The sequence below is a fragment of the Panthera tigris genome, chromosome D2, assembly GCF_018350195.1.
Source record: "Panthera tigris isolate Pti1 chromosome D2, P.tigris_Pti1_mat1.1, whole genome shotgun sequence".
NCBI classification, from domain to species: domain Eukaryota; kingdom Metazoa; phylum Chordata; class Mammalia; order Carnivora; family Felidae; genus Panthera; species Panthera tigris.
In genome coordinates this window covers 30,474,515-30,502,361 of record NC_056670.1, presented here as the reverse complement: position 1 = coordinate 30,502,361, position 27,847 = coordinate 30,474,515, and the positions used below count along the sequence as shown (strand labels likewise).

Sequence of the window (27,847 nt, the reverse complement as noted above, 5' to 3'; positions counted from 1 at the left end):
ACCTAGCCGTCGGTCACCGCTCCCGATTTTGCCCGAGCGCCTGCGAAAGCAGTCGGACTAGAAGCGGCGATCGGGGGGAGTCTAGACGCACCGCGAAGACTCCAGACTCCGCCCCGCCCTCGGAGCCCCAGCGCTGCCACGTCTCGCGCGTCCAGCCGTCCAAAAGGGAGGGGGCGGGGCCAAGCCGGGCCCGCCCCTGGGATCGCTGGGCGCTTCTGAGGCCCGCCCCTCCGCAGCCCGAGTGGTCGGTAGGCGGCCCCGGCGTTGCAGAGCGCAGTGACGCTACGAGGGGGCGGGGCAGGCACGCGCCCGGAAGTCCCGGGGGAGGGGGTGTTACGTATATCCGGCGAGTAGCTGGCGGTTTCGGTTGCTGCTGGGCTGTGTGGTGTGAGGGAGGGTCGAAGCCGCCGCTGCTGCCGGAGGAGCCCCTCGGCCGTGAGTTGGGGGCTGCTGCGAGGGAGGGAGCCGGGGAGCGGGAGGGGCTGGGGCGGACGGCGGGGAGGGTCGGGGCGGAGGCCGGCGCAGGCGGGGTTGGTGGGGGGAAGTGACACGCAGGCGGTTCTGCGGGGCCGCGGGGTTGGTTCTGGGTGGGGACTGGCCGACTTGGCCGGTCTGCTCCGTTTCCTGACAGACCCTGGGATATCGGGTCGATCTGCATTTCTTTGAGGGTCCCGAAGCGGCTGGGCGGGATAACAGGTTTCTTGTCTGTACTGTGCGCTCCTGTTTGCGAAACGATTTCACATCTCGTCTCGGATGAGCCTCACAGCCCTTGGTCAGGCGGGTGGGAGTCCTTGATGATTATCCTTGGTTTGCAACCTGGGGAATAATAAAGCTCGCCGAGGCAGTGAGTTGGTCAAGGCCTCGCAGAGAGCAAGAGTGAGCATTCGAACCGGATCTCTTGGCTCCTAGTCCAGCGCGCGCCCCCCCCCCCCCCCCCCTTCAGCTATGTTTTATCTGAGGTCTTGGGTCGAACCCTGTATTTTCTTCTTCCACCTTCCTCTTTTCCTCCCTCTCTTCAATGCGTCGACAAATGACTTCATGCACGTTTGGTATAGATTAATGTTTTAATGATTCTAGCCTAGAGGTCAGAAGCCCACTTGTCTCTCTTGTAATTTCTCCCTTGCTCTTGTGTTTTCTCCTTTACCTCAGTCCATCTGCTTAGGTCGTGATAGAGGACTTGCGGTGCTTTGCCTTGGAGCTGACCTTTGACATTTACCCTGCAGCTAAGCATAGTTTCTTAGCTAAAAAACCAGAAGCTTGCTACCCCAGATCTGTCTGGAATGGTGTGTCAAAGTTGTAACGAGTATGTGTAAGAAGTAATGAGGATGTATAGAAAGTAGTGTATATATTGGCTAGTGCTCCTCTTTTATTGACTTCAATCAGTCCTGAAATTTGCACAGTTTTGGATACACTGGCAGTGCTTTTGTGTTAGTTTGGAGTTCTTAGATTTTAGAGTACTCTGATTTGCCATAAGATGCCGTGAGGTGGTAGGGTGGATCAAGGATAGGAAATAGAATGCCAGTTATTAAAATGCCCTTTTGAATGGTTAAAATACCATTATTAAAATACCATTCAGAAGGTGTGATAAGTTGTAAGGAAGAAAACTTCAGAAGATTATCATCTGTGTAGCTCGTGGGTTAAGGAAGTTTTAATGTTCCTTTAAAAACCGTTTTGTTATTTGGATTTGAATTTTATGTGATATTAACAAGAAGAGCTTTGGCTTTGGAATTTAAGAAGGAGGGTTTTGGTCTTGGCACTGATACTTCTTTTAGTTGAGCAGTTTTGGTTAAGTCAGCTGACTTAGGAGTGTCAGCATCCTTGTCTGAGGCTAAGGACTCCTCCCCAGTAAGGTGTTGTGTGAGGTTGAAATGAGATGTGTGTGCAGGCATTGTACAAAACTGTGAAACTATTCATGAGGGGTGCGAATCCTAAGATCTCATGGATGGAAGAGCCATCAAAGACATATCATTAACTTTGGGTGGCCAAATAGTGCAACTCTTTGGGTCCAGTAATGGTTTTTATTATTTTTCAACATCACCTGAAGAGTTTCTTCAAGCATTTTCCATAGATCATTTTGGAGGGAAGGTTTATAGGACTTTCTAAGCAGGGATGTCAAGGGAAGGTGAATTGGAAAATCAGACTAGTTCAGTTATCATGAAAAATTCCTTAAAGTGGGGTTTTCTCCTTGTCACCTTTGGAGAAGTCATTGAATTGGGGATAATTCTAAAATGATGTGGTAAAACTTCAGAGAGTCCATAAAGTATTGATTGCAAACCAGTGTAGTACAAGTGAATATGTAACTGTGGGTTTTAAAGGAGTGATCAGAGTGGGAGTACTCTTAATGAGAGGTGCCCTGTAAAGGTGAGCCGTGCTTCTCCCAAGTGGTAGACTGAGAAAAGTAGGGAAGGATGACTGGTTTGGGGGGTTGCAGAGAAAAGGCACGTTGTTCCTTTACTTACCTACAGTGGAAACTTAAGAACAGGAGCTTTGTAAGTATAGATAACTCATTGGACTTCTGAAAGTGCAGACTGAGTTTCCAGACACATTATTTGACGTGCTAAATTTGGTCTCTGCCAAAGTATATTTTAATGTAACTGAAAAGGTCAAAAAAACTTACTTAATACCTTTATATAAAAGCTTTTGCCTTAGCCTTCACCCTCACCCAAACTCCCAAGCTTCATTTGGCCTTCCATGAGAAGAGTCATAGAAAATAAGCATTAAGCAATCCCTAAAGTTTATAGATCAGGCTTGATTTAAAAACAAACCCCAGTTATTGGACAGAAAAAAGAAAATTAACACATATTGTCTTCATTTTTCAATTTTTTTAAAATCTAGCATTCTTTGAAGAATATAGGTGTGTTTTTGTGGATACGCCTATTAAGGTCACTAGTAAAAGTAACAAAAGTGAATTTTTGCTTATTATTTTAAAGAAACAAAAATTCATGAAAGTTATATTTGATAGCAGTTGGTCACATCTAGTATAGCCTTGTGTTCAGATGCTCTTGCTGATGGAGAGAGGAGTGAAAGTGGGGGATCTTTCTTTTATTCTGCACCAAGTCTGAGGTATTGAGGCAAAAGTTCAGTGACCAGAAAATGCTGACTCTGAGAAACTTTAACACCACCACTGGCTCTAGATCTTACCCTCTTTAATTTCTTTCAGAAGTCCTCTTGCTTATTACCAGTGTATTTTAATTTTTTTTTTTATGTTTATTCATTTTTGAAAGACAGAGAGAGACAGAGCACAAGCACGGGTGGGGTGGAGAGAGAGGGAGACACAAATCTGAAGCAGGCTCCAAGCTGTGAGCTGTCAGCACAGAGCCCGACACGGGGCTCGAACTCACGAACCGCGAGATCACGACCTGAGCCAAAGTCAGACGCTCAACTGAGCCACCCAGGCGCCCCACTTATTACTAGTGTATTTAGACCTTTTAGTAGCTTTGAGTCATCTTTTGTTTTGAGTATTCTTATTTTAAGAAAATCCATATTTGTAAAATGAGTTAGGTCTTGATTATTCACATTACGGAAGGATTCTCTTATTTCTTCATGACTCTCCAAAATAGTGATATTGTCTCTTTTTGTAAGTTGAGACACATACCTGCAAGAGAGGTTCAATAAAAGTTGTTAAAGAAAGATAACATTGCTAAGTGGAGCAGGACAAATTATGTCAGACGATAGGATTTGGGTGACTTTGTTTTTCAGAGCTGTTTACCAGGAAGGGTTAATATGCTTTTCATTCACGTTAATGTGCTTTGCATTCTCATTTTCTACTTAGTGTATTGATGTGACATTTTGATCCAGATTATTGATGGGACTGATTTCCTAGAGGTGTTGCTAACGGGTAGACAGCAGCGATGTATCTAGAGAAATGTGAACGAGCAGCTGCCTGGAGGAGTAAGTCATACAGTAAAAGAGGAAGGTTTATCTGTAACTCCTAGTCTTTGGAGCATCATACATTAAAGACTGTTAGAAAACCAGGAGTTTGTGCAGCTCTGAGGACCCGAGAGACTTCCCTCCAGGGTGCAAAATCCTTTTATTTTCTTGGGCCTGAAAACATGGGACTGTAAACATGCATCAGGGCTACGGAATAAGAGTTAACTTCTCCGGAACTGTGCTAGCATTCAGAAAGCTAATGTTTGCCGCTTTCCTATTTTATACAGGTAGGAAGCATTAATAATGTCTTTCATCTTTGAGTGGATCTACAATGGCTTCAGCAGTGTGCTCCAGTTCCTAGGTAAAGCCATTTCCTTAAAATATATCAGAGCTTTCAAACTTTGTACATTTCCTCCAACAGTCTAAATACAAGCAGCCTTTGGTATGTAGAAAGCAAACGTATGTAAAAATATTTTTCTTTTTTAGGGCTTTACAAGAAATCTGGAAAACTTGTATTTTTGGGTTTGGACAATGCAGGCAAAACCACTCTTCTACACATGCTCAAAGATGACCGCTTGGGCCAGCATGTTCCAACACTACATCCGAGTAGGTTTGAAAATACCAGGTGACCTTTTGATATTTGAAGGACAATGTTAGGGTTGGGGGAAGAATCCCCAGTCGATGGAGTTCTTGTATTAACGGAGGTCCTGAAAGACAGCTCATTTGAAAAAATTCCCTATAGGACACACTCAGGTCGTATACTCCTAAGTCTCAACCTCTGGAACTTTGTCAGTATTTATTTTCACTAGTTCTGTAAGGGAACAACACCTTTCCCATATCTACTTATTTTTTAAGTTTCTTTTAATATTTATTTATTTTTAAAGAGAGACAGGTAGAGACAGAGTGCAAGTGGGGGAGGGGCAGAGAGAGAGGGAGACCCAGAATCTGAAGCAGGCTCCAGGCTCTGAGCTGTCAGCACAGAGCCCACTGCGGGGCTTGAACTCACGAACTGTGATATCATGACCTGAGCCGAAGTCGGAAGCTTAACCGACTGAGCTACCCAGGTGCCCCTCCCATATCTACTTCTAAGGAGCAGCAAACACTTTGGAGAAAAAAACTTGGCTTTTTAGAATAATTTCAGAATATTTTCACTCTTGTATCCTTGACAAAGTAAAAGCTTCATTAGGTTTTGCATTTGTATTGGCTTACAATACTGGTAGCTGAGCCTTGTTGGATGAAGTTTATTTTTTTTCTGTTTTAACAATTTTTCAGCCTCAGAAGAGTTGACAATTGCTGGAATGACTTTTACAACTTTTGATCTTGGTGGGCATGAGCAAGGTAAGACAACTCAGTAGAAGAATGGTATTGACTTACGGGTCACCATTTTGGTTCTTTTTATGCCTCCCTTTTTTTTTTTCTTTTTTTTTTTTAAGCAGTGTGTCATTTTTACCTCTTAGGCTGTGATTAAATTATGATTGAGATCTTATTACTTAAATGAAGTCGTTTTATTTACTTATTAAGTAATACCAAACTTGTCAAAAGTTGTATAAATACAGAGAACTCTACTCCTTTATACCTTTTGCCCTGATTTATTAGTCTCCCTCTCTGTGTAATACATATTAACATTTAAGTTATCAAACCCAGGAAGTTTTATTTTTATCTACTCTGTAGTGTAGATTTCTCTTTTTGTCAATTGTGTCCATAATCTCCTTTATAACATTTTTCTTCTTGAACAAGATCCAGTACAGTATCACTCACATATCAGATTTAATCATGTCTCTCTTCTTTATTCAGTGGAGTGTAAGTATGTAGAAAATTGTTACTTTTTGTAAGTAATTTCAGATTTGTCCAAAGTTGCAAATATAATACAGGGATTACTTGTGACCATTCTGATCTATTTTGTATAATCTGTCCTCTTGGGGTGGTTGGTAGGACATTTCTTTCCACTTTCTTGTTCCCTTAGTGCTTTTTGCCTTATGCAGGCTGTGTTCGTTTAGTTCCTAGATTCCTATCAGATATCTTGTGTGGTTTTTAGAAATCTACAGAATGGGGTATTTTTCTGGTGGACACTCACTTTGCATTTGACAAGACTCTAAGCGTAGGAATAAAGACATTTAAGAAGTAGGAATAAATATTCTGGGAAAGTAGAAAAAAGAAACTATTGAAATTCTGTCATATTTATTCATTTGTTATTAAATTCAGTTGAGAAGTCTCCTTTTGGAGCATTCATTAGGTTGAATCTAATATAGCTTTTTAAAAATGTAGTTAGAAAAACCCTAAATATTGGCAATTTTAATGGTTTAGCCAAGTTATGTATTTATTCATTCATTCATTCATTCATTTATTTTAATTTTAGAGATCACGTGAGCGGGGGAGAGGAGCAGAAGGAGAGGGAGAGAAAGAGAGAAACTTAAGCAGGTTCCATGCTCAGCATGGAGCCAGACATGGGGCTCCAGCCCACGCATGGCCCTGGGATTATGTGTGACCTGGGCCAAAATCAAGAGTTGAATACTCAACCACCTTGAGCCACCCTTTAGCCAGTGGTTAAAATTTTGGTAATTTTAATCAAAAGGCTAAGGAATGATCTAGATGATTTTGTATTGTGTCATTTCATTAACATAGAATTACATTTATTTTATTCATTTAATACTTAAATGAATAAATACATAGCCCACAGAATCTTATGTAGTATGATCACTATCACATAAAATACCTGTACAGAAAAAAGAGTGAAAGAATATATACAGAAACATTAGCATATATGTGTTTCATGGAAGATTACAGATGGTCTCGTATCCTTTTTTTCTATAATGAGTTTATGTTATTTTCATTGCGGTAGAAATGGGCGTGTGGTGGCTTTTCTGCTTTCAAAGGATTTAAATTCACAGATAATATAATTATAAGATGAACGGAGACCATTTGGAGAATGCAGGCGTAGAAGTTTTTAGGCACCTGAACTGAGAATTATGTTATTTGGTGTGTTAAGTTTAGCTTTCAGGTTTTGATAAAGAAGGGAAATGTGTTTTATATAGTTTTGTTTTGTTTGAGGAAAATTTATTTAACAGAAATACTTATCATAATAACTTAGTTACCATTTTACAGAAGTTACTAAAGTGCTATACATATGAAGATTTCCTTTTTTAAAAAAACTTTAAATGTTTAATGTATAAAAGTAGTCCAGGCTCAGGGTGCCTGGCTGGCTCAGTCAGAAGAGCATGAGACTCTTGATCTCAGGGTTATGAGTTCGAGGCCCATGTTGGGTGTAGAGGTTACTTTAAAAAAATAAAGTAGTCCAGTCTCAGCGTAACAAATTCAGTATACAGTCAACTTAGGAATATGGAAGGTGAAAATTTCCCCAGCCTCTCCTTCCCCATCCCACTCTTCAGAGTTAACCAATATATTAAAAAAAAATTTTTTTTATATTTATTTAAGAGTGAGAGATAGCGTGAGTAGGGGAGGGGCAGAGAGAGAGAGTGACACATAGAATCCGAAGCAGGCTCCAAGCTCTGAGCTGTGAGCACAGAGCCCAATGTGGGGCTCGAACTCCTGGGACCTGAGATCTTGACCTGAGCCGAAGTCAGATGCCTAACAGACTGAGCCACCCAGGCATCCCTGGAGTTAACCAATATTAACTCTTTGATATAGAGATGTTATTCATCCCATTGAAAGTACTAGAAATGAATGGCTTAGAAATTATAATACAATTAAAGCATTGCTTCTCAAATCTTTACCACTTCATGGCTTAAAAAAATAAAATTTATAAGGCATCCTGGTTTAAAGTTTATTTATTTATCTTGAGAGAGAGGGAGAGTGCGGGTGAGTGCACGAGCTCAAGCGAGTAGGGGAGGGGCAGAGAGAGGGAGAAAATCTCAAGCAGGCTCCCTACTATAGAGCCCAATGGTGGGCTCTGACTCACGGATCGTAAGATCATGACCTGAGCTGAAATCAAGAGTGGAGACACTTAACCAGCTGAGCCACCCAGGAACCCCAGGCATGCTGGTTTTAAACATGGGACCCTGGGATAATTGCCTGGGAACTTCAACCACCTGTCAGACCCAGGCTTCTGAGGACAGAGCAGGTGAGTGTGTCAGTACAAGCACGCATTGGTTAGTTGGGAACTAAATTGAGACTGTAGGTATGTGGATAGGTAATTGGCATCCTGAGGAGTTTAACTCAGAGGTTGCAAACAGCTTCGGGGGCAAGGTAGGTCATTTGAGTAAAAGTGACTGGGTGACAGACCGTAGGGAGCGGTGGAAGCTTTGCCAAACTGGAGCCCAGACATCGTCTGAAGGGGCAGCCACAGTTCCAGCTGATGACTGATGCGTGGGTGGGTGTGTGCGGCATTGCCAGGTGTTACAGTTTGGCAGGATACCTTGACTTTTGAATTTGGAAAAAGTCAGATTTAGTTCATGGGCCGTCAGTGTATACCCTCGGTTCTGATTTCATACCGGTTAGGACGTGGAGAATCCATATGGAGTCGACTGTTACTGAAACCTAGCCAAGATTTGCCCATTTTCGGGCAAAAAAAAATATAGAGGGAGAGATTTTTCAAAATCTGTATTTTTTTTTTTTTTTTTTTTTTATCAATGCAGCTGTAAACTTTGTCTTTCAGCACGCCGGGTTTGGAAAAATTATCTCCCAGCAATTAATGGGATTGTCTTTCTGGTGGACTGTGCAGATCACCCTCGCCTCATGGAATCCAAAGTTGAGCTGAATGTAAGATTATAGTCTTTCTTTTCTCGGCTTGTGTCTCTCTCTCTCTCTTTTTCTCTTTTTTTTTTAAAGTTTATTTATTTATTAGAGGGAGAGAGAACGTGTGTGCACACATACTCGTGGGAGGGGCAGAGAGAGAGGATCCCACGCAGGCTTCTCGCTGTTGGCGTGGAGTGCGACGCAGGCTCGATTCCATGAACTGTGAGATCATAACCTGAGCTGAAACCGAGAGTTGGTCGCTCAACCGACTGAGCCACCCAGGCGCCCCTTGGCCTCTATTTCGTTTAAGAAATACAGCTCAGTAGCGCCAATACTTTGTGATTCCAGTTAACATTTGATGACAGTCCTGGCTACAGGAAGAGAGTGTTTTAAAAGCTAAGATGTTGCTTTTCAGTGTCCTGAGGAAACTCAGCACGAACTTGAGTCAGTTAACTTTGTTGATATCTATCATAGGGTGACTGTGTCCGGTTTGCTCGGACACCGCCCCGTTTATGCCGGTGGCCCCAACATAAGTAATCCCTTTTCCTTTCACATGTGGTCACTGTATATGAAGCGATGGCATAATGCAGCCTTAGGAGAGATACTAAAGTTCTTTATGTTTTTTAATCTGGGTCCTCACCTTGTGGCTGCCCACCCTTGCACCGAATGACTTCGCCAGTGTGATCACAGGCTGTCCTCGGTGTTCGGTTTTGGTCGCCGGCAGCATTTGGTACTTTCGAGGACTCGCTTCAAGCTTTCTCTCTCCTCAACACTGCATTTCCTTGACTTCACAGTTTCTGTCATGTGGCTTTTGTTATCCCTCCTGCTTCACCCTGTGCCTCTTTTTATTTGGTTTGTAACTGTCTCTCTGCGTTCTTGTTTCTGGCACTGTGAACCTGTCACCTTTATTTGTGAGTGTGTTTCTTGAATCTACAGCTCTCATCTCTGTAGACTCGCTGTAGGGCATCCCTTCCCTGACTCGACCTCTTGGCGCTGGTATTCTCGCTTTCTTCAAACTCCCATTTACGTTCTTGGTTTTGGTGTGCCTTCTCTGGCTAATACTTCTCAGATTCTTTCACGAGCACCCATTCCCCTGCTTAGCCCTTAAATCTCGGTGTTCCCCAGGGTCTGTACTTTCTCCCAGGCTGGTCCAGGTCACTCCCATTCCTTCATCTGCCACCCACATACCAGTGGCTCCCAAATGGATTTCTTTTGTTTAAACCTCTCTTGAGCTCCAGCCTCATACATGACGCTACCTGCTAGACAACTCTACCTACCAATTCTGGTCTTCCGGAATGGAACTCATCCCCACTGTCTACCTGGACACATGGTCTAGATCCTGTGAATTACTATAGATTTCACTGCCCCCTCCCCCCCTGCCCCGCCCCCGTCACATGCCGTAATGCTAGAAGGAACTTTTTCAGACTTGTCATTGGCCTACTTAACATCCTTCAGTAGCTCTCTTACTTTTGGGATAAAATCCACAAATCTGTATGGCATGTAAGATCTCTCCTGATCTTTCCTCTGTTTTATTTCTCCAGCTGCTTTTCTCTTTATTACCTACCTTGAACTATCTTCCAAAAATAGAGAACAACTCGTCCTTCCTTCAGTATGCACAAGTGGCTGTCCCTGCCTGGCTTTCTCATCTGACCTCACCCCCTTTTGCTGGTAAATTAAAAAATACCCTTTAAGAGATCTCAGAGTTCAGCCATGATCTCTTCTAGGAAGCCTTCCCTGACCTCTGAGATGGTTAGTCTTGCCGCCTTATCAGTGTCTGTGGTCTATACTGGTTTTCTTGTAGGTCTTGTCATCAGATTGTGAACTTAGTAGGGACCTAGTCTTGTTTCTTTGTGAAACCCTGGCACCTAGTAAAGCGTCAGACTTACAGTTGGCGTCTGGTTAGTATTTAATGAATGAATGACATCCTTACTCTGATCTTGTCTAACATTTCCTGGAACGTAAGATGGTCAAAGTGTGTTCCCCTTTATCCCTTTGGCTCTCCTGTTTTCCTAGCTTTTCCTGTCAGTGGTCACTGGATTCCCAGGCTTGAGATCTCTGCCAGCTCTGGCCTTTCTTTTATCTGTCTTTTCATCTAGAGGGCAACCTCTTATCTTCCTTCCCCAGAGTGCCTGCACTGCTCCTTGGACGCTTCTATCTTAGGCTAGATTGTTGTCTCTTACCTGAGCACAGATTCTGTGAATTCATTGTGTTTTTACACATAGGTTCTATCCAGGAGCTTCTGGATTTGGGGTCTTTAGGATCGATCGCAGCTAACTTCTCACCCTGGCACCATAATGGTAGTTATGCCTTCCCATTCTGTTTACTGTGTGTCAGCATAAAGGCAGGCAGTGCTCCTTGTGACTTTCTGAATTCTTTTCCTACTGTAAAGCCACTGCTTATATTCTCCTCTTTTCTACCTATCCAAATCCTGCCCCCTCTTTCAGAGCTTAGTTTGGGTTCCTCAAGACTCGCTAAGACTTTCCTCAAGCCCATCATTTTCCTCGCCTTTGATTTCTCAGAATATCTTTCAGTATTTATATTCTGTCCCTGTTCATTGTGACACTTAGTCATCCATTTGCCTTGCTTTGTTGACAGATGGATGAACATAGAGTGAGGATTTCTTGAGGCCACAGATAGGTCTTCCCCTTCTTTTTGTATCCCTCTCAGTGGCAGAGACAGTTTGCACACATGGGGCACTCGGTGACTACTTGGGGACTTCCTGTGGCCAGAGCACTCTGTCTTCTAGGACCGCGCAGTGGATAGCCCGAGGGTGGTCTGTGCTGGGTGACGGATCTGAGAGTTAAGGTTGGGAAAGTTCTCCTGCCTTGTAAATAGACCCAGCCTTAAGTTGCAATTGTTTGGAGGCTCTTAGGGGATTTTTAAACGTCAAAGTAATGTGTAGGGGCTTCTTACCTAATGTTCAGAGTGTTGTATCATATCAAGATTTTGTTAATTGCGCAGGTAAAAGATGATCAGATTTTCACTTCACATTTGATGCTTTATGGACAAGAGAAAGGTAGAGTTGCTTTCATTATCTGGTGGGCATTCATAGATTCCTCAACTAGCTCTTACGTTGTCTTTAGGCTCTAATGACTGATGAAACAATATCCAACGTGCCAATCCTTATCTTGGGTAACAAGATCGACAGAACGGATGCCATCAGTGAAGAAAAACTGCGTGAGATATTTGGGCTTTATGGACAGACCACAGGAAAGGTAAGAGAAAAATCTTCAGGGGACCTATTACAAAGGAAACTCACAGCTTTTGAAACATACATGTTTTGCTATCTAGATTTTTTTTATTTGTCTTTCAAAAGTTTAACTGGGCTTAGGGTTTGTTTTACCGTCAGTGATTTGTGATCACTCTGAAGGCGGGAGAATGTGTTTTCAGTTTTCTCATGAGATTTTCCTCAGGTATATGAGGATGAAGAAATGGGTAGGAAAGGCAGACTGACGAATTTAAGAGTTTTCTGACTCCCTTTCAAACCCAATTCAGAGAAATCTTTTTTTTTTTTGTTTGTTTTAGTGTTTATTTTTGAGAGAGAGCATAAGCCAAGGAGAGGGAGGGGATGAGGAGAGAGGATCCGAAGTGGGCTCTGCGCGGACAGCAGAGGGCCTGATGCTGGGCTCAAACTCACGAATCGCGAAATCATGACCTGAGCCGAAGTTGGATGCTCAACCGACTGAGCCACCCGGGCACCCCTCAAATCTTTTTTGAAGGAGGCCTTCTTAACCAGAAATCAGTTTTGTTTTTGACTGGAGATTTCAGGTTATGAAGAAGAGTGATCTTTCTTTCATATCACTTTCCAAGCAGTGAAACCCAGCACTGGATTATCCCCAGTGTTCCTTGCTAAGAGAGGTAGGATTGTTGTCCCCATTTTGAAGATGAGTTGAGGAATAGAAGCCAAGTCTTCCGGATCAGTAGGCTGTGCTCTCCCCACGTAGGAGAGCTCTGTTGCAGAGAAGCGCTTGTCAGAAAAATCCGTATCAGTGGTAGTTGAGCAGGAATTCTGGCTTTTTCAGCTTGCAGTTTTGGGATCACTGATAACTTTCTGACTTTCTTACATGGTTTCTTAGTCTTGTCTCTTTTTGGTTAGCAGTATCTCTCTAGAAACGCTTGCTTTAATTAATTTAATTTAGTTTCCCCTCTTTTACATGAGTGTTACGTGTAAAAGAAGACTCTTCACTTTCTCGACGTAACCTGTCATCAGTGTAGATTTCTGAATGGTTGTGTTCCTGATAATGTCCTTATTTCTGAACAGTCTTGGGGACTTCTGTTCGTCAAAGAACACACTGGTTCTGTGGGACCTAGTGGCCTTTGTCTTGGTTTGCTGCCATAACTTTCCAGATGTCTGTGCGTTCTCTTTACAAAGAGAGTCTGGGACTAGGACTGTGCCGCTTATTTTCTCCTGAGAGCACGAAGCCCTGGGGAAGTCATGTGTATGGCCTTGACCGCATTTCTGTCATGAATCCCTACTTCGGTCTGTTTTTGAGGGATGGAGAAAGTGATTCCTGTGATCACTCTTTCAGCCTCTTCCACCATGGGGGTGCTAACAGGCTTTTCTCGGTTTTGCCTCTCGTAGGGGAACGTGACCCTGAAGGAGCTGAATGCCCGCCCCATGGAAGTGTTCATGTGCAGCGTGCTCAAGAGGCAAGGCTACGGCGAGGGCTTCCGCTGGCTCTCCCAGTATATTGACTGATGTTTGGACAGTGAAAATAAAAGAGTTTTACTTCTCTGGACTGATCCCATTCCCAGCTTCCTCATGAACTTTTCTAATAGAACAAGGAAAGCTCTTCAACCGTGTGTGGCGTTGAGAAGCCAAGAGTCTCTGTCCGCCCTCTCATCGCCCAGTGGTGACATGTGCTTTCTCCACACTATTGGGAGGTGACGCTGCCCCACATGCCAGTGCAGGTCAGCGTCCCGGGACTCGGAAGCTGGCAGGATCTGCTGGGTAAAGCTGTATGCCATCATGGGGCACCTGAAAGAAAAACACGTCTCACCACTGTGGTTGATTTCAAAAGAAAGTGATTCTATTTTTTAAAGAAAGCGTTGTTAATGTAATTGGTGTCCCTCTTCACTTTTTGAGTTCAGAATTTACTTGGTCCAGAGTTTTCTATTCTTCTTTTTTTTTTTTTGTTTTTTCCTCCTCGTGATCTAGTGAATGGCATTTAGAGACTTCATAAAATTATGCACCAAAACACGTCGGAGGCCAGAGCTCAGTCAGGTGAACTCACTTGTGTTGAGATAACAGGTTAGTGAGAGAAGTCCCCCCCCCGCCCCGCCCCGTGTCTCTGCCTGCCTTGTTGCGGTGGGCACCACCTTCTGCGCAGAGAAGTGGGAAAGGGCGGAACTTGGGCCTGGCAGTTGCAGGAGGTGTCCGCTGTGGCCAGCCAGGCCCCTTCCTCGTCGGGGCGTGTACAGCAGGTTGCTCACTGTGGAGGGGTTAATTATAGAGCGGTTATTTTCTTATTTTACTTACAGAGTTGCAAACCGCAGCCGGTCTTTGCTTTTGCTTTGCTTTTATACTGTTGGGAAACTTCATTTCTCTTCATACACCTGTTTGATGTTCAGTTATAAGAAATGACGTTTGCCTCCTAAAAGAGAACACCTCCCGAATTGCCCTACACCGCAGGTGTGTGTCTGTTACTTTTGCACAGATTCTAGGGAAGAATTTTCTGCATCGGTGAATCGCAGAGGACAAAGTTAGCCACTGAAGGGCTCTTAATTCTGTGAGTTGAGAACTTAAAAAATCTGCTATTTGTATCATTTGTTTGGATCCAGGAAAGATTTATTTAATGGGCTTTAAAATCTTCACTTGCAGGATTTAGTCTCTATTGGACTGTTCGTGAGCTCTTTTTATCGATTACCTGTTTTTTTGGTGTTTAAAGGTTAACATCTGTAGCTAGATGATTTTTTTTTTTTTTGGTATGAAATTGCCTTTCTCCATTCCAGAAGTAAGCTGCGGAAACTCTAATCTTAACTTTGTGTGGTGGTGTTCTTTTTGAGCCAGCGTCACTTGTCAGGAAGACCTTAGTATAAAAAGCCTCAGTGTCCCCAGTAGTGTGAGGATTATTTTTATAGCATTCCTTTTTCTTGGTGTCACCTGTAAAATTGGGATTTTCATGATCTTAACCAATATTAGACCCTTTGTTAAGATGGGTGGATATCTTCATTTTTTCCTTTAATGAGAGATTGGAAGTTTCCTCAGAATTGAAAATTGTGATGATGATGCTTATTTGCAGAGGATTCAACTAAATTCAGTAGAATCTTGTGTCTAATGTGAAGGCAGGGAAAGTGTGGATAACAAATTGCAGGGGGGAGAGTATTGTTCTTTAATGGATTTCTCATTGTTAGTCTTCACCACTGACTTGTTAGGAAAGCATACTTTTCCACTGCCGGGTACCCAGTGCAGAGGCTCAATGAAGGATCAACCTGGGAAGAGCATGCCTTTCATTTATTAGCAAGCATAGCTGGGTTAGGACAAAATTCGTTGGTTCAGAAAGGGGTGAAAGCCTTAAATGAACAAATCTAGCTAATGGTGAATGAACTAGGTCGTTAACATGCATACTTTTAATTTCCTTTGGCTAAAGGTAACCCATACTTCTTTATCCAGAGACATGAGAAGTATGATTGCAGTGCTAGTTTTCTTGTTTCTTGTTTTTTCCCTATTTGTCCCTAATCACTTTGTAGCAAGCTAGAAAACTATGGATTCTACACAGCGCAGCTCTTTGTGAAAGTGGTGCATTTTGGCCACTGGAGAAAGAGGAGATTGAAAAGTCAACTGGCACCCGTCTGTTTCTTGCTCCACAGAAAACACTGTTCCTTTAATAAGGTTGCAAAAGAAGCTGACGTGAGGAGCTTGTCTCCTAACAGTGAGGATCAGAGCTTTGTACAAGAACTCCCATGAATTGAGACTTTTCATTCTGTTTTATCAGAGTGCATATATGTCCTATTTCAGGAAAAGTAAAACAGTCATTTACAAAAGAAGGTCAATCTGTATCCTAAGCGTTTTAATAAAAAGTTAAACTTATTATCCTGTTCCATTTTATTTATTTATTTGTTTGTATTGGCTTGTTCTGAGTTTGAACATGACATTTGTTGGAGGTGGGAAAGCAGAAGTTCTTTTCCTAGTTACAGGAAGAAATAGTTACAGATGATACGAAAGACAAGTTTTGCTACCAGGAGGAAAAAAAAGCTACGCCTATTCACACACTTCATCCAAAGAATTTAGTTATCGTCTGAGAGGCTTGGAACATGTGCTGACCCCGGGATTGGTGGCCATCTTGGCAATAGGATGCACGTAGTGGACTTTTTAGCAAAATCTCATATTAACATGCTAGCAAGGACTGGATCCCGTTTGGCTGCTTATCACTCATCATCTTATACAGAATTGGAGAGATTCAGTTGAGCGCTACATTTGGTAAAATAGCGGAAGGAATGAAATGTGTGCCTGTGCCTTTACTAGGCTTGCAGGAAGCCTTGTTTTTAGAAAGCCCAAAAGAGATTTTAAAACTAATGGGACAAATGGAATGGGAAGCAAAATGCAACATACTGTTTTTGACCCAGTACTAAAAGTATTAGAGGCATCTTGTGATTGAAACTAACGTCCGTGTTACTACATTGATGCCACGGGGTCTGTGTGTTTGTATGTATTGTTTGTTGAGTTAAAGGGGAACATGAGAATTACCTGCTGAGTCCGTGAGCCCAGCGCTCAAAGGGTCTCACCTTGGCTGTTGGCTGTTGGCTGTTGACTTAGGACTCTATACCCTAATGTGCTGTAAGCAGAAAAACCTGACGCACAACAGTTCAGGCTGGAGGTTTGAGTGTCATTAAGGGAGAATCACTGGACTCTAGAGAGAAAGAAACTTAATTACTAGGAAGTTGGAATAGTTAGATTTTACTGTGATCAAGGCACCTTCTGTGTCAGGGAACCAAAAGACAGTGCCTGCTATGGAAGACTGCTTGCTAATTTCAGTCCCACCTCCTACTATAATGGGTCATCGTTTAACTCCCTCAAACAGGTTTGTGTCACTGGGACCATTGCAAGCGCTAACCCTTGGGCTGGGAATACACTGAGCAGCATTAATTTTATTCAGAAATTGGGGCAAAAAGGTTTTATAGTTTAAGTACCAACTGAATAATTTTTGTTAATGCTGACATAAATACCTTCTGAAATCTGGGCTGCTGCCTGTTTTTGTATAGCCTGTGGGGGGCGGGGGGGAGGTTGCTATTTTATGACACATAAAATTCAACTTTCAGTGACCATGAGGAAAGTTTACTGAACACAGCCACCCATTGTTTGAGCTCTCACATGTTACAAATCTAGTTGGGTATTTGAAAGGGAACGTGTGGCCTGCAAAACCTGAACTATTGACACTCTGGCCTTTTACGGAACAAGTGTCTGGCCCCTGACCTAGATGAACGCTAGGTGGTGGTGATAAATGTTATGTAAAATGTGCATACCGCACAGTTAGGGTTGTAAAATTAAAGTGTGACTTCGGTTACTCTTCATAATAGTTTTAAAGGGCAATTTTATTTTGCGAAAACCGTTTTCGTAAGTTTTGTCCCGAGCATCAAAAGGCCCTAGGTGTAGTCCTGTCAGCTGCATGCCACCTAGTGGATCGCTGTAGGACCTACTTCCAAAATTTCAAATCACTGAAATTGGTCAAGGAGTCAAGGATTTCCTTGCCCTTATTACCCCGGGGGTCGGAAGCCGAAGTTTCAGACCTGAACAGACACTCAGGTCCTGTCTTAATGGGCAAATCTAGGCATGTCGGCCCTTATTTCTATTCCTTTTCCTGCAGCCCAACGAACAGAGAAGGGATCCCACCTTGCCCAAGCCCCGTCTCCCTGCAAAACCACACGCCGGTCACTCTCCCCACGCTCACCTTCCAGGACAGCTTCTCCCGCTGCGTCGAGCAGGTGGCCCGAACCCATGAGGGCGGGGAAAGGGACGGGGTCAGTCTGGGCAGCCAATCAGGGCTCGGCCCCAAGCCCAGCCAATCGGGCCCGACAGTTGGGGCCTAGCCAATCAGGCCCGACAAGGAAGAACTGAGTCAGTGTTTGCGCCTCTCCTTTCCAGCTTTGGGTGGCGCCGCGGGGGATCAGGGGTCCCGGCCGGGCTCCTCGCTCGCTTTCCACGTTCCCCTGGAAACCCCGTGTGCACAGTCCTAGAGGACATGGCGCGGCAGTGGGGGCCGTCCATGAGGGCGGCCGAGCGGGCGGGCTGCGTGGTGAGCGCTTCCCGGGCCGGGCAGCCCGAGGCCGGCTCGTGGAGCTGCAGCGGGGTGATCCTGAGCCGCTGCCCGGACCTGGTGCTGTGCCACGGGGGCATTTTCACCCCCTTCCTGCGGGCCGGGAGCGGGGCGCTGAGCGCGGCCGGCGCCGCCTTCCTGCCCGGCGACAGTTGCGGCGACGACCTGCGCCTGCACGTGCAGCGGGGTCCCGCAGCCTCGAGCCCCTCAGGCCGCGCGGAGCGGGGCCGCCCGGGGCTGTGCACGCCCCAGTGCGCGGGCCCAGAGTCAGGCCCTCAGGGCCGACCCCGCGGGCGGCCCCTGCAGCCCCCGCGGCCCGCCGAGCTGCTGCTGCTGCTGAGCTGCCCGGCCTTCCGGGCCCACTTCGCTCGCCTCTTCGGGGGCGAGGCGGCGGAGCAGTGGCGCTTCGCGAGCGCGGCGCCGGAGGACGAGGTGACGGAGGACGAGGAGGAGGATCAGCTGAGAGCGCTGGGCTGGTTCGCGCTGCTGCGCGTGCGGCCCGACTCCGAGGAGGAGGAGGAAGAGGAGGAGGGGGAGCGCGGGCCGGCAGTGGCCGTGGCGCCTCTCGGGGCCGTGCCCAAGGGCGCGCCGCTGCTGGCCTGCGGCTCCCCGTTCGGGGCCTTCTGCCCGGACATCTTTCTCAACACGCTCAGCCGCGGCGTGCTCAGCAACGCGGCCGGCCCGCTGCTGCTCACCGACGCTCGCTGCCTGCCGGGCACCGAGGGCGGCGGCGTGTTCGCGGCGCGGCCCGCGGGGGCGCTGGTGGCGCTGGTGGCCGCGCCCCTCTGCTGGAAGGCCCGCGAGTGGGTGGGCCTCACGCTGCTCTGCGCCGCCGCCCCTCTCCTGCGTGCCGCCAGAGCCGCGCTGGGCAGCCTGTGCCCCGGCACCGATGCCCTGGCAGCCCTCCTGCCGCAGGAGCTGAGCGCCCCATGGGGCCTGACCCTCCGAGACCCAGGGCCCCCGTGGGCAGCTGCGGCCGTGCTGGTGGAGTGCGGCACCGTCTGGGGCTCTGGAGTGGCCGTGGCGCCCCGCCTCGTGGTGACCTGCCGGCATGTGGCCCCTCGGGAAGCGGCCAGGGTCCTGGTGCGCGTCACGCCCCCCAAGTAAGGCCCTGCAAGGTTGCCCCACCTCTGCCCCCTCAGCCGGTCTCAGAGCGGAACTCTGAAGATTAGGGAGGCCTTCTGGCATCACGATGATGCTTTGATGGTGTAGTGTGGGTAGAGACCTGAGTCCCTCCCCTCATCCTTGGCATTCAGAACCCTAGCCTAGGGGGTTCTGGGCCTCCTTCCTGGCGGGGGGCAGGGGGGGTGGTGGCGCGCAGTGAATGGGGCTTGGGCAAGATGCTGAGCAACTCTACATTGGGGAACTGTGGGAAGTCACAGCGTCTCTGACTAGGCATCTTTTAGCACCCTGTCCCCTCGGTCTCCCGCCCCCCTCCCGCCCAGCCTGTTTTCTTTCTGAAATCTGACTGCTCTTAGAGCAGGCACACAGCACTGGCTCCTTGAATGCAGACTTCCTAGCCCTGTTCTTTCTCCCCTGAAAGCGGTAGTGAAGTCCCAGAGGCCCAGGCTGCTGCCTTCCTGGGGTGATGAGAGGGGGCTGTTACTCTTACTTGATTGCTCTCTTAGATCTTAAACAGATCTTCCCAGCTGGACAAAAATGACGGGTGTCGGGCTCCACCTAATTAGAATGTGGGAGTGAGGTCAAGCACACAGATGTATTTTGAACAGTCTTTGGGTGATCCTGGCGGCCGGGTTGGGACTTCAGCCGTTTGTTCCCTCTCTGCAGGGAAAAGCACTCTTGCCCTCCTTTACCTCCAGTTGCTCAGCAGCCTTGGCTTCCTGGCTTGTGTTTTCCTAATACCTGTTCTATTTCTGCTGTAGTCCCAGGCACTTAACTTAGGCAGGAGCAGAGCAGTATAGCACCTTGGTGTTAATGCCTGAAGTTCTGTACTTACCTCAGCCTAGCCACGCAGCCCGGGCCTTTCCAGATCCCTCTACCGAATTTCCAGGGTTAACCCAGCCCAGCTTCGCCGTAGGGTCTCCACTGGTGGCCAACAGGACAGCCGTGACTTTGTAAGGAAGACTGATAATGAGGACTTCCCTGTATGTGTGGTGCCCCATCCTCTGCCCCGTCTTCACCACACACATACTCTTGCTTCTAGGGAACCCACCAGGTCCCCTGGAAGCTATCCCTGCAGAGTATGTAGTGGGGAGCCCCTGTGTGAACCTGGGCAAGTCAGTCTAAGCTGCCTTTCCGTGAATTGACATGTGAAGTCTTGGAACAGAGCCCGGCCCACAGTAAGAGCTGCAGATGTGCTAGCATTTATGTGTGTAAACGGGGACACAGGACTGGCAGCATTGTTTGCCTCAAGTGAGGCAGTGAAGGAGAACACTGGGAATGTTTGCCCTGGCTTCTGCCACCTATTGTGTGACCTTGAGAAAGTTACTCAACCTCTCTTGGCCCTCAAATGCACCATTTAAAATGGCGATGATAAAAAAAAAAAAAAAAAAAAAACGGCGATGATCGCAGCGCCTAGCTCTGAGGGCTGCTGGGAGAACTAAAGGAGATGATGTGCCCAGAGCATTCACAGCAGCCCTGGCCTGCAGTGCTCTCCAGGTGTCAGGTGTTCAGGAAACCCGGTGAAGTGCAGGAAGCTAGTGGAGAAGTACGTTACGGTGGGCGATGCACATTTGGAAGTACCACAGGATGGCCAGGTGACGTGCCCACATGTGCCGGCCTGGTACGGTTCGGGGCTGATGCCACATCTTTGGGCTCCCAAGTCCGTGTTTTTACTGTCACTCTCATCCCCTTGCTTCCTCCCCGTACTCACGGGTCAGCGTGCGAGCCTGTCATTTTGTTTCCCTTGCTCCCAGGAGTGCTGCCATCTGGGGACAAGTGGTATTTGCCACCCAGGAGACATCGCCCTACGACATAGCGGTGGTGAGCCTGGAGGAGGACCTACCCGATGTCTCCCTGCCGGTGCCTGCCGAGCATTTCCACGAAGGTAAAGGACGAGAGGGCTTCTGGTGTGGGGCGGACCTCAGGAAGCACAGTCAGTGTTGGACATTCTAACCCTCTAGATCGGGGGGCCAGTCCCCCAGGCAGGCCCCCTGCCCCACCCCTGCTGGAGGCGTGGGGCAGGGTGGCGTCAAGCTGGCATGAAATCATCCTGGTTTCAGGGCCTTGGCTGGAGTTGCTCTTGGAGGCTTCTCTGCTTGTGCCCGGCATGCCCCCGGTCCCGGGGGGCAGGGGGAATCCTTGCCGAAGCGTAGGGCACCCCTCTTGCCTGCGGCCCTGCAGCAGTGTCATGTGGAGCGGCTGAGCTTGGGGGCTCCTGCCGGCTGGCCAGAGCGGGGTTGCCCTCTTGAGGCTCCACTGGCGGGGCACGCCGCCTTGGAAGTTCCAGAGGCCTCACTGTGCAGATGCGGCGTGATGGAACAGCAGAGGCCACAAGCTCTCTACGCTGGCGTCTCTTCTGCCACTTGCTAGCCCTGTGTCCTCGGACAGGCAACTGAGTATCCTCTGCCTCAGTTTTCACATCTGTAAAATGGGGATAGCGCTCCCTACTCCCGGGCATTGCGAGGAGTGCGGTGAGACGTGGCCCGTAAAGCATCTAGCCGCATGCCCTGTGCGTTCAGAGCACTCGGTAAAGGCAGTTGGAGGGCAGCCTGGAGCCCTCATCACCGCTCCTTTTTTCACCAAGGCTCCTTAGTCCGAGGAGGAGATGGGTGTTAATTTCACGAGCGTTGACTGAGCACCGGGGTGGGTGCCAGGAACCCTAAAAAGTAACTAACTGGTCCCGCAGGGAAATGAAGGCTGGAGAGTAGTCTGATGCTGAGGACAAGTGGTGAGCAGGTGCTGGGAGATCAGCGGAAGTCCAGTGGGGACCTGGGGCAGACTCCCGGAGGTAGGAGTATCTTCACAGCAGCCTGAAGGGCAGAGAGCGTTCGGAACTTTGGAGAGGCAGAGACGGCTCCCCAGCTTCACCCTCCTTTCCTCCCTGGCAGGCGAAGCTGTCAGCGTGGTGGGCTTCGGCGTCTTCGGCCAGGCTTGCGGGCCCTCGGTGACCTCGGGCATCCTGTCAGCTGTGGTGCAGGTGGATGACACGCCGGTGATGCTACAGACCACGTGTGCCGTGCATGGCGGCTCCAGCGGGGGACCCCTCTTCTCCACCCGCACAGGAGACCTCCTGGGTAACCAGCTCCTTGGCCCTCTCCCAGCCCCTCCCCTGCCAGAGCCTCAGTCCCATCTAGTGAGGGCCGGGCGTGCAGCCCCCGGGAGCCACCCTCGGCCCGGGAAGATGGTGGGCCTTACGCCCAAGAGGCAGTTAGCCAAGGTTTTCGGGCACTTGTGCTCCTGGGAGTGGAGAGGAGCGGATGCTGAGCAGGGAGGGAAGAGATCTGAGGTCTAGTTCCTTCTCCGCCTTAGGTAAGTCGCTTAATCTTAGTTAATCTATGAAACTCAGGAGTTGGGTTCATCCAAGAGTCACAGGTAAACGAATGGATGAGTGAGTGAAGACGGCCGGGATGGAGGGTCAGGGGTGAACCGGGGTGAACACCACTCGGCTGCAGCACATTGGCGCCTCCTTCCATAGGAATGTGGGCCTAACATTGCTTGATTCTGCAATTTTTTTACTAGCAACGGTAAACCTTTTTGTTTGTTTAATATGGGGTCGTTAGATCTTTTGATTTGCACATATACTGATACGTGGATACGGACATAAGTATAGATACATGTGCAGGCATGAGTTGGCGGGTACGTGTGCGTGTGTGTAAAAAATCTAGCTCTGTCTGCTGAGAGGGGCTAGAAGCAGTGACACCCCAGTTGTGATGACCACACCGAGAACCCAGACCTTGGTTCCTCTAATAAAAGGCGCCAGGAACTGACTCACTCCCGGGCTCAGGCAGGGAAGATCCAAGATGAGCCCAGAGCACCTAGTGGTGCTGGAGAGGAAGGAAAGGCTAACAACAGAGTGATCGGCACATCAGATGTGTGACGAATGAAGAGCTGACTTGAAGGAGCTCCCAGGAGAACAACTTGAGCCGCAAACCACACAGCGATAGGGTTGGATGGTAACTCAAAGAAAAGAGTGAGTATCTGAGTCCACACTTACATCGATAACTGAATGCATCTTGCAATGGAGACAAGTGACAGCTCTTCCTGACAGAAGAATTCCAGGTGATAAATGTAGAAGAAATGAGGGAAGTAGAAAATCACTGTTAGGACACCACAGAAGGAATTGCTGCGGGCAGGACCCACCGATGAATGGAAAGTAGAAACGAGGATATTTGCCTGATCCTAAAATATTTCGTACAAGAGGGAAAACAGTAAGCCTGCAATAGAGAAACCTGGCAGATACACCACCTTAGCCAAGTGATCAAGGTTAGCGTCTCAAGAAATGCTTTTGGACATCACGCACCTCCTGACAGGGTGCCCTGAGAAGGGCACGGGACGGCATTTTCAATCTTGGAAAACCTTAACCTTAGGAGAAAACATCCGGTAACCCCACATTGAGGGACGTCCTGCAGAGTAAGTAACCTGTACTCCTCTAAGTGTCACGGCCACGAAAGATAGGGAAAGACTGAAACTGACCCAGGAGGCATGATAGCTAGACGCTTCTGGGACCCTGGATTAGATCCTGGAATAGAAAAAGCATTCATGGAATCACTGGTGAAATCCAAATGCGTTCTGCACGTCAGTGAACAGCATTGTTCCAAGGTTAATTTCCTGGTTTCGATCGTTGTTTTTTTGCAGTGACATGAGGAGAAGCTAGATGAAGGTTGTACAGGGACTCTGTACCGTTCTGGCAAGGCTCCTGTAAGCCTAAAAAAGTACATCCGGAAGGGGGCTTGGCTGGCTCCCTCGTCGAGCATGTGACTCTTGATCTTGAGGCCGTGAGTTCAAACCCGCGGAGCCTACTTAAAATTAAAAGCGACGACAACGACAAAACACATCCACATGCACACACATCCACGTGCACTGAGCAGGCCAAACAAAAAACTTGCATGGGGGTCTGATTCACTTAGTCAGTCAACAAGTATTTGTTGAGTGGCGACCCTGCACCAGGCACTGGGGAGCCTGCCTGAGCAAAGCCCGTGGGGCCGCTACTAGGTGGAGAGAAAGGTCACAAAGGAAGTGCAACATTGTCTGTTAGGTACTGACAGTTAAGGAGAGAGTAAAACGGGGAAGGGGCACTGGGGTGTGGGAGCCAGAGGCCATGAAGGAGGCTGGGTGTCTGTCACTATGAGGGGGGTTCAAGCCCCCGGTGGTCCGAGGGCCTCACTTCCCATCCGTGTGCCCTCTGGCTCATCCCCTCTTTCCTCTTGGACTCCTCAACAGGCATCGTGGCCAGCAACACCCGGGACAATAATACAGGGGCCACCTACCCTCACCTGAACTTCAGCATTCCCATCACGGTGCTCCAGCCAGCCCTGCGGCGGTATGGTCAGACGGGTGACCTGGGCGGCCTCCGGGAGCTGGACAGCGCCACTGAGCCAGTGAGGGTGGTGTGGCGGCTGCAGCGGCCGCTGGCGGAGGCCCCGCGGAGCAAGCTGTGAGCCAGCCCTCTGGAGAGAAGAGCCACCATGTTATGCCACAGGATGAGCTGAGGGTAGTGGCCTCAGGACCCTGCCCGGGCACACCCCAGCTGGGCTGCCTCCCCATCCCCACCCATCTCGTTCGGCTCTGGAGTCTGGACCAAACTTCCCTTCGGCCCCATGGGTCTCCAACCTGGAAGCCTGTTTGGGGGTGCTTTTTGGAGCCCTCACCTCTCTCTGCCCCCTGGCACTAAACTCTGTTATTTCTCCTTCTGGGGAGCCCCGTCCAGCTGCCCAACAGCCCTGGTCCTGAGGGACAGGTGCTGGCTGGAAGGCAGGCCCAGTCCTGGCTCTGCGTCTGTTCCCTGTCTCCTGATGGCCGCTGGCCACCAGGAGCACCTGCTTCCCTGGGGCTGGGGCTTCCTCAGAAAGGCCTGCTCTGAAGACCAAAGACAAGAGGAAAAGAAAATCTTTCTGTTCTACTGCACCTCTAGGTGGAGTCTCTGAAAGTTAGGATTTGTGGGTCTTCATATGTTGAGTGTCACTGACCTCCAGGGACGCTCTGACACAGTGCCTTTACTTTTCAGCCCATAAAATGGGCCTCAGGGATCTCACAGGGGAAAATGTGTCTAGTTGGGGATTGGGAATAAAGAGGACATATAGAAGAAAATCTCTACTTCTATCTAGCAGGTTCTCTTTTTTTCTTCTATGTTTTGAAAGTTGCCCTGGGAGTAGGAAACCATCAGGCACAGAAATACACCTTTTCTTTCCTCCTTTCTCAGTTGGGGTGTGAGCTCATGGCATACTTTTTTTTTTAATTTAATTTAATTTTTAATTTTTAATTTTTTAAAATTTACATCCAAATTAGTTAGCATCTAGTGCAACAATGATTTCAGGAGTAGCTTCCTTAATGCCCCTCACCCGTTTAGCCCATCCCCCCTCCCACACCCCCTCCAGCAACCCTCAGTTTGTTCTCCATATTATAGGAGTCTCTTCTGTTTTGTCCCCCTCCCTGTTTTCATATTGTTTTTGCTTCCCTTCCCTTATGTTCATCTGTTTTGTCTCTTAAAGTCCTCATACGAGTGAAGTCATATGATATTTATCTTTCTCTGACTGACTAATTTCACTTAGCATAATACCCTCTAGTTCCATCCACGTAGTTGCAAATGGCAAGATTTCATTCTTTTTGATTGCCGAGTAATGCTCCATTGTATATATATACCACATCTTCTTTATCCATTCATCTGTAGATGGACATTTAGGCTCTTTGCATACTTTGGCTATTGTTGATAGCGCTGCTATAATAACATGGGGTACCTGTGTCCCTTCGAAACAGCACGCCTGTATCCCGTGGATAAATGCCTAGTAGCGCAATTGCTGGGTCGTAGGGTAGTTCTATTTTTAGTTTTTTGAGGAACCTCCATACTGTTTTCCAGAGTGGCTGCACCAGCTTGCATTGGCTCATGGCATACTCTTGTGTCAGACTGAACCTGGCCTCTGGTCCTGACTGGCACCAGTCAGCACTGGGTGGGGCTTGCAGAGCCTGGAAGGTGGGGATCTTGGCCTGGCAGCAAGTGTTTACAGAGTGTCCGGGATGTGTCCAGGCCTGTCCTGGGCCCTGGGGGTGGGTTGGGGAGTTCAAAGTTATCAATGAGACCAAGGCAGCCCTGAGGAGCTAAGACCAACCCTACAAGTCAAAACATGTACTATGTACCCAGGGCCCTGCACAGGTAGGCCCTCAAAAAATGAAGTCACTGACAGGTTGAATACCTTTTGGGGGATGACTGGGGGGCTAATTCTCAGCAGTGAGAATTGCTGGCAGTGCTTGGCTTCTAACATCTACCTGTGGAGTGCCAACTCTGGGCGGCCTTTATGTGACCACCTCCTGTGATTGTCATTCTCCCCTTCACAGAGTAGGAATGGCCCAGGGGGCAAAGTCAGTCCACAGTAAATTAACGGAAGCAGGGGGTGAGGGCTGAGGTCTGACTTAACTGAGAGGGGGAGGGAACGATGCATTCCAGTGGGCACCCAGGAGCCCAGTGTTCTGGGGAGACTGGTGTGCCAGCCCATTAGCGTGACGAGCAGGGCAGCTCTGGCCGCTCAGGTGGAAGGCTGTGTCCTCGGGCCCAGGGAGGGGGGGATGAGGCAAAGCCTCATCTAGGTGTCTTAGGAGCCGAACCCCAGAAGGAGGGCAGGAAATGGGGACGGCGTTCCAGGTTGAGAGCAGCGGGAACTGGGATGCAGAAGTGTGAAACCACACGTGTGTTCTGGCAGCGCTGAGTGGAGGGGAGTCCGGAAGGAGCGGGACTGGGGAACCAGCTCCACTGGCCCAGGGGAGGGAGAAGACGGCTGAAGCAGGACTGCCGGGCATGGCGAAAACCAAAGCCAGGGCACAGGAGGTGGCACAGACTGCGTGCGGGCCAACGCAGAGAGAGAGAAGAAAAGGCAAACGGTGCCTGAATTCCTGACTAGGACAATAATGAATGGCTAGCAAGGTTAGGGACCAGCTGTTTCCTTGGAGTGTCTGTGGGACCTCATGCAGAGAAGTGGAGCCAGCTGTTGAGTTAGGATAATGTAGTAAAAGCTCCCCCCCACCACCCCGTCCCCCAGCTCAGTGGCTTCAGACAGTAGAAGTTTATTGCCCGCGTAAAGCCCAGAGTAGTGTACCTGACTAGGAAGGGAAGGGAGGCTTTTATGCAATAGCGGTCGAGGGACCTAGGCCCCTTCCCTCTGCTGCTTCTGTCACTGATCTGGGACCTCAGAGTCTCCTGTCATGTTCTCTGTAACTGGTGGGTGGATGGGGGAAGAGAGAGAGGAGATATTCCTGCTTCTCTTTAAAAACTAATTTTATTTTGGGGGGCGCCTGGGTGGCTCAGCCGGTTAAGCGTCCGACTTCAGCTCAGGTCACGATCTCGCGGTCCGTGAGTTCAAGCCCCGTGTCGGGCCCTGGGCCGATGGCTCAGAGCCTGGAGCCTGCTTCCAATTCTGTGTCTCCCTCTCTCTCTGCCTCTCCCCCGTTCATGCTCTGTCTCTCTCTGTCTCAAAAATAAATAAACGTTAAAAAAATTTTTATATAAAAAAATAATAAATAAAAAATAATTTTATTTTGAAACAATTTCAACATAAAGTTGCAAGAATCCCCATACACCCTTCACCCAGCCACCCCCTTCCACTTTTGCCAAATGCTCCTGTGATGTTCTTTTTTTTTTTTTTTTGAGAGAGAGAGAGAGAGAGAGGAAGAATGCAAGAGGGGGAGGGGTGGGGGGGAAAGAGACAGAATCTTTCTTTTTTTTAAGTCTATTTATTTATTTTGAGAGAGACAGAGACAGCACAAGTGGGGGAAGGGCAGAGGGAGCGAATCCCAAGCAGGCTCCACATGGTCAGCACAGAGCCTGATGTGGGGCTCGAACCCATGAACCATGAGGCCATGACCTGAGCTGAAACCAAGAGTCAGCATCCTCTCTGCTTTGTTCCCTCTCTTCTTTTTTCTTT

At 48.1% G+C, this 27,847-nt stretch overlaps 2 protein-coding genes across 3 annotated transcripts; both read left to right on the top strand.

Moving 5' to 3' along the window:
* The first annotated feature begins 342 nt into the window (after positions 1-342).
* On the top strand, positions 343-13,310 carry SAR1A (secretion associated Ras related GTPase 1A). Its single transcript, XM_042960606.1, has 7 exons — positions 343-435; positions 4,158-4,231; positions 4,357-4,476; positions 5,143-5,208; positions 8,483-8,586; positions 11,646-11,777; positions 13,145-13,310. Exons 2-7 carry the CDS (start codon positions 4,174-4,176, stop codon positions 13,259-13,261), a joined length of 597 nt encoding a protein of 198 aa, XP_042816540.1. The 5' UTR covers positions 343-435; positions 4,158-4,173; the 3' UTR covers positions 13,262-13,310.
* Positions 13,311-17,601: 4,291 nt separating this feature from the next.
* TYSND1 (trypsin like peroxisomal matrix peptidase 1) lies at positions 17,602-24,476 on the top strand. Of its 2 annotated transcripts, XM_042960783.1 has the most exons (4): positions 17,602-18,919; positions 20,693-20,823; positions 21,827-22,012; positions 24,159-24,476. In XM_042960783.1, the coding sequence occupies exons 1-4, from the start codon at positions 17,742-17,744 to the stop codon at positions 24,374-24,376; spliced, it is 1,713 nt and encodes a 570-aa protein (XP_042816717.1). In that variant the 5' UTR covers positions 17,602-17,741; the 3' UTR covers positions 24,377-24,476. The 2 variants fall into 2 exon arrangements, with proteins under 2 accessions (XP_042816717.1, XP_042816718.1); XM_042960784.1 differs by lacking the exons at positions 21,827-22,012; positions 24,159-24,476 and adding an exon at positions 21,625-21,703.
* Positions 24,477-27,847: the final 3,371 nt, after the last annotated feature.

Bases quoted from the DNA above. Each gene is read 5' to 3' on its own strand.
- SAR1A (XM_042960606.1), top strand. From the start codon at position 4,174: ATGTCTTTCATCTTTGAGTGGATCTACAATGGCTTCAGCAGTGTGCTC. The intron at 4,477-5,142 runs GTAGGTTTGAAA...ACAATTTTTCAG, and splicing joins TGTTCCAACACTACATCCGA to CCTCAGAAGAGTTGACAATT. The intron at 5,209-8,482 runs GTAAGACAACTC...TTTGTCTTTCAG, and splicing joins TCTTGGTGGGCATGAGCAAG to CACGCCGGGTTTGGAAAAAT.
- TYSND1 (XM_042960783.1), top strand. From the start codon at position 17,742: ATGGCGCGGCAGTGGGGGCCGTCCATGAGGGCGGCCGAGCGGGCGGGC. The intron at 20,824-21,826 runs GTAAAGGACGAG...CCTCCCTGGCAG, and splicing joins TGCCGAGCATTTCCACGAAG to GCGAAGCTGTCAGCGTGGTG. The intron at 22,013-24,158 runs GTAACCAGCTCC...ACTCCTCAACAG, and splicing joins CCGCACAGGAGACCTCCTGG to GCATCGTGGCCAGCAACACC.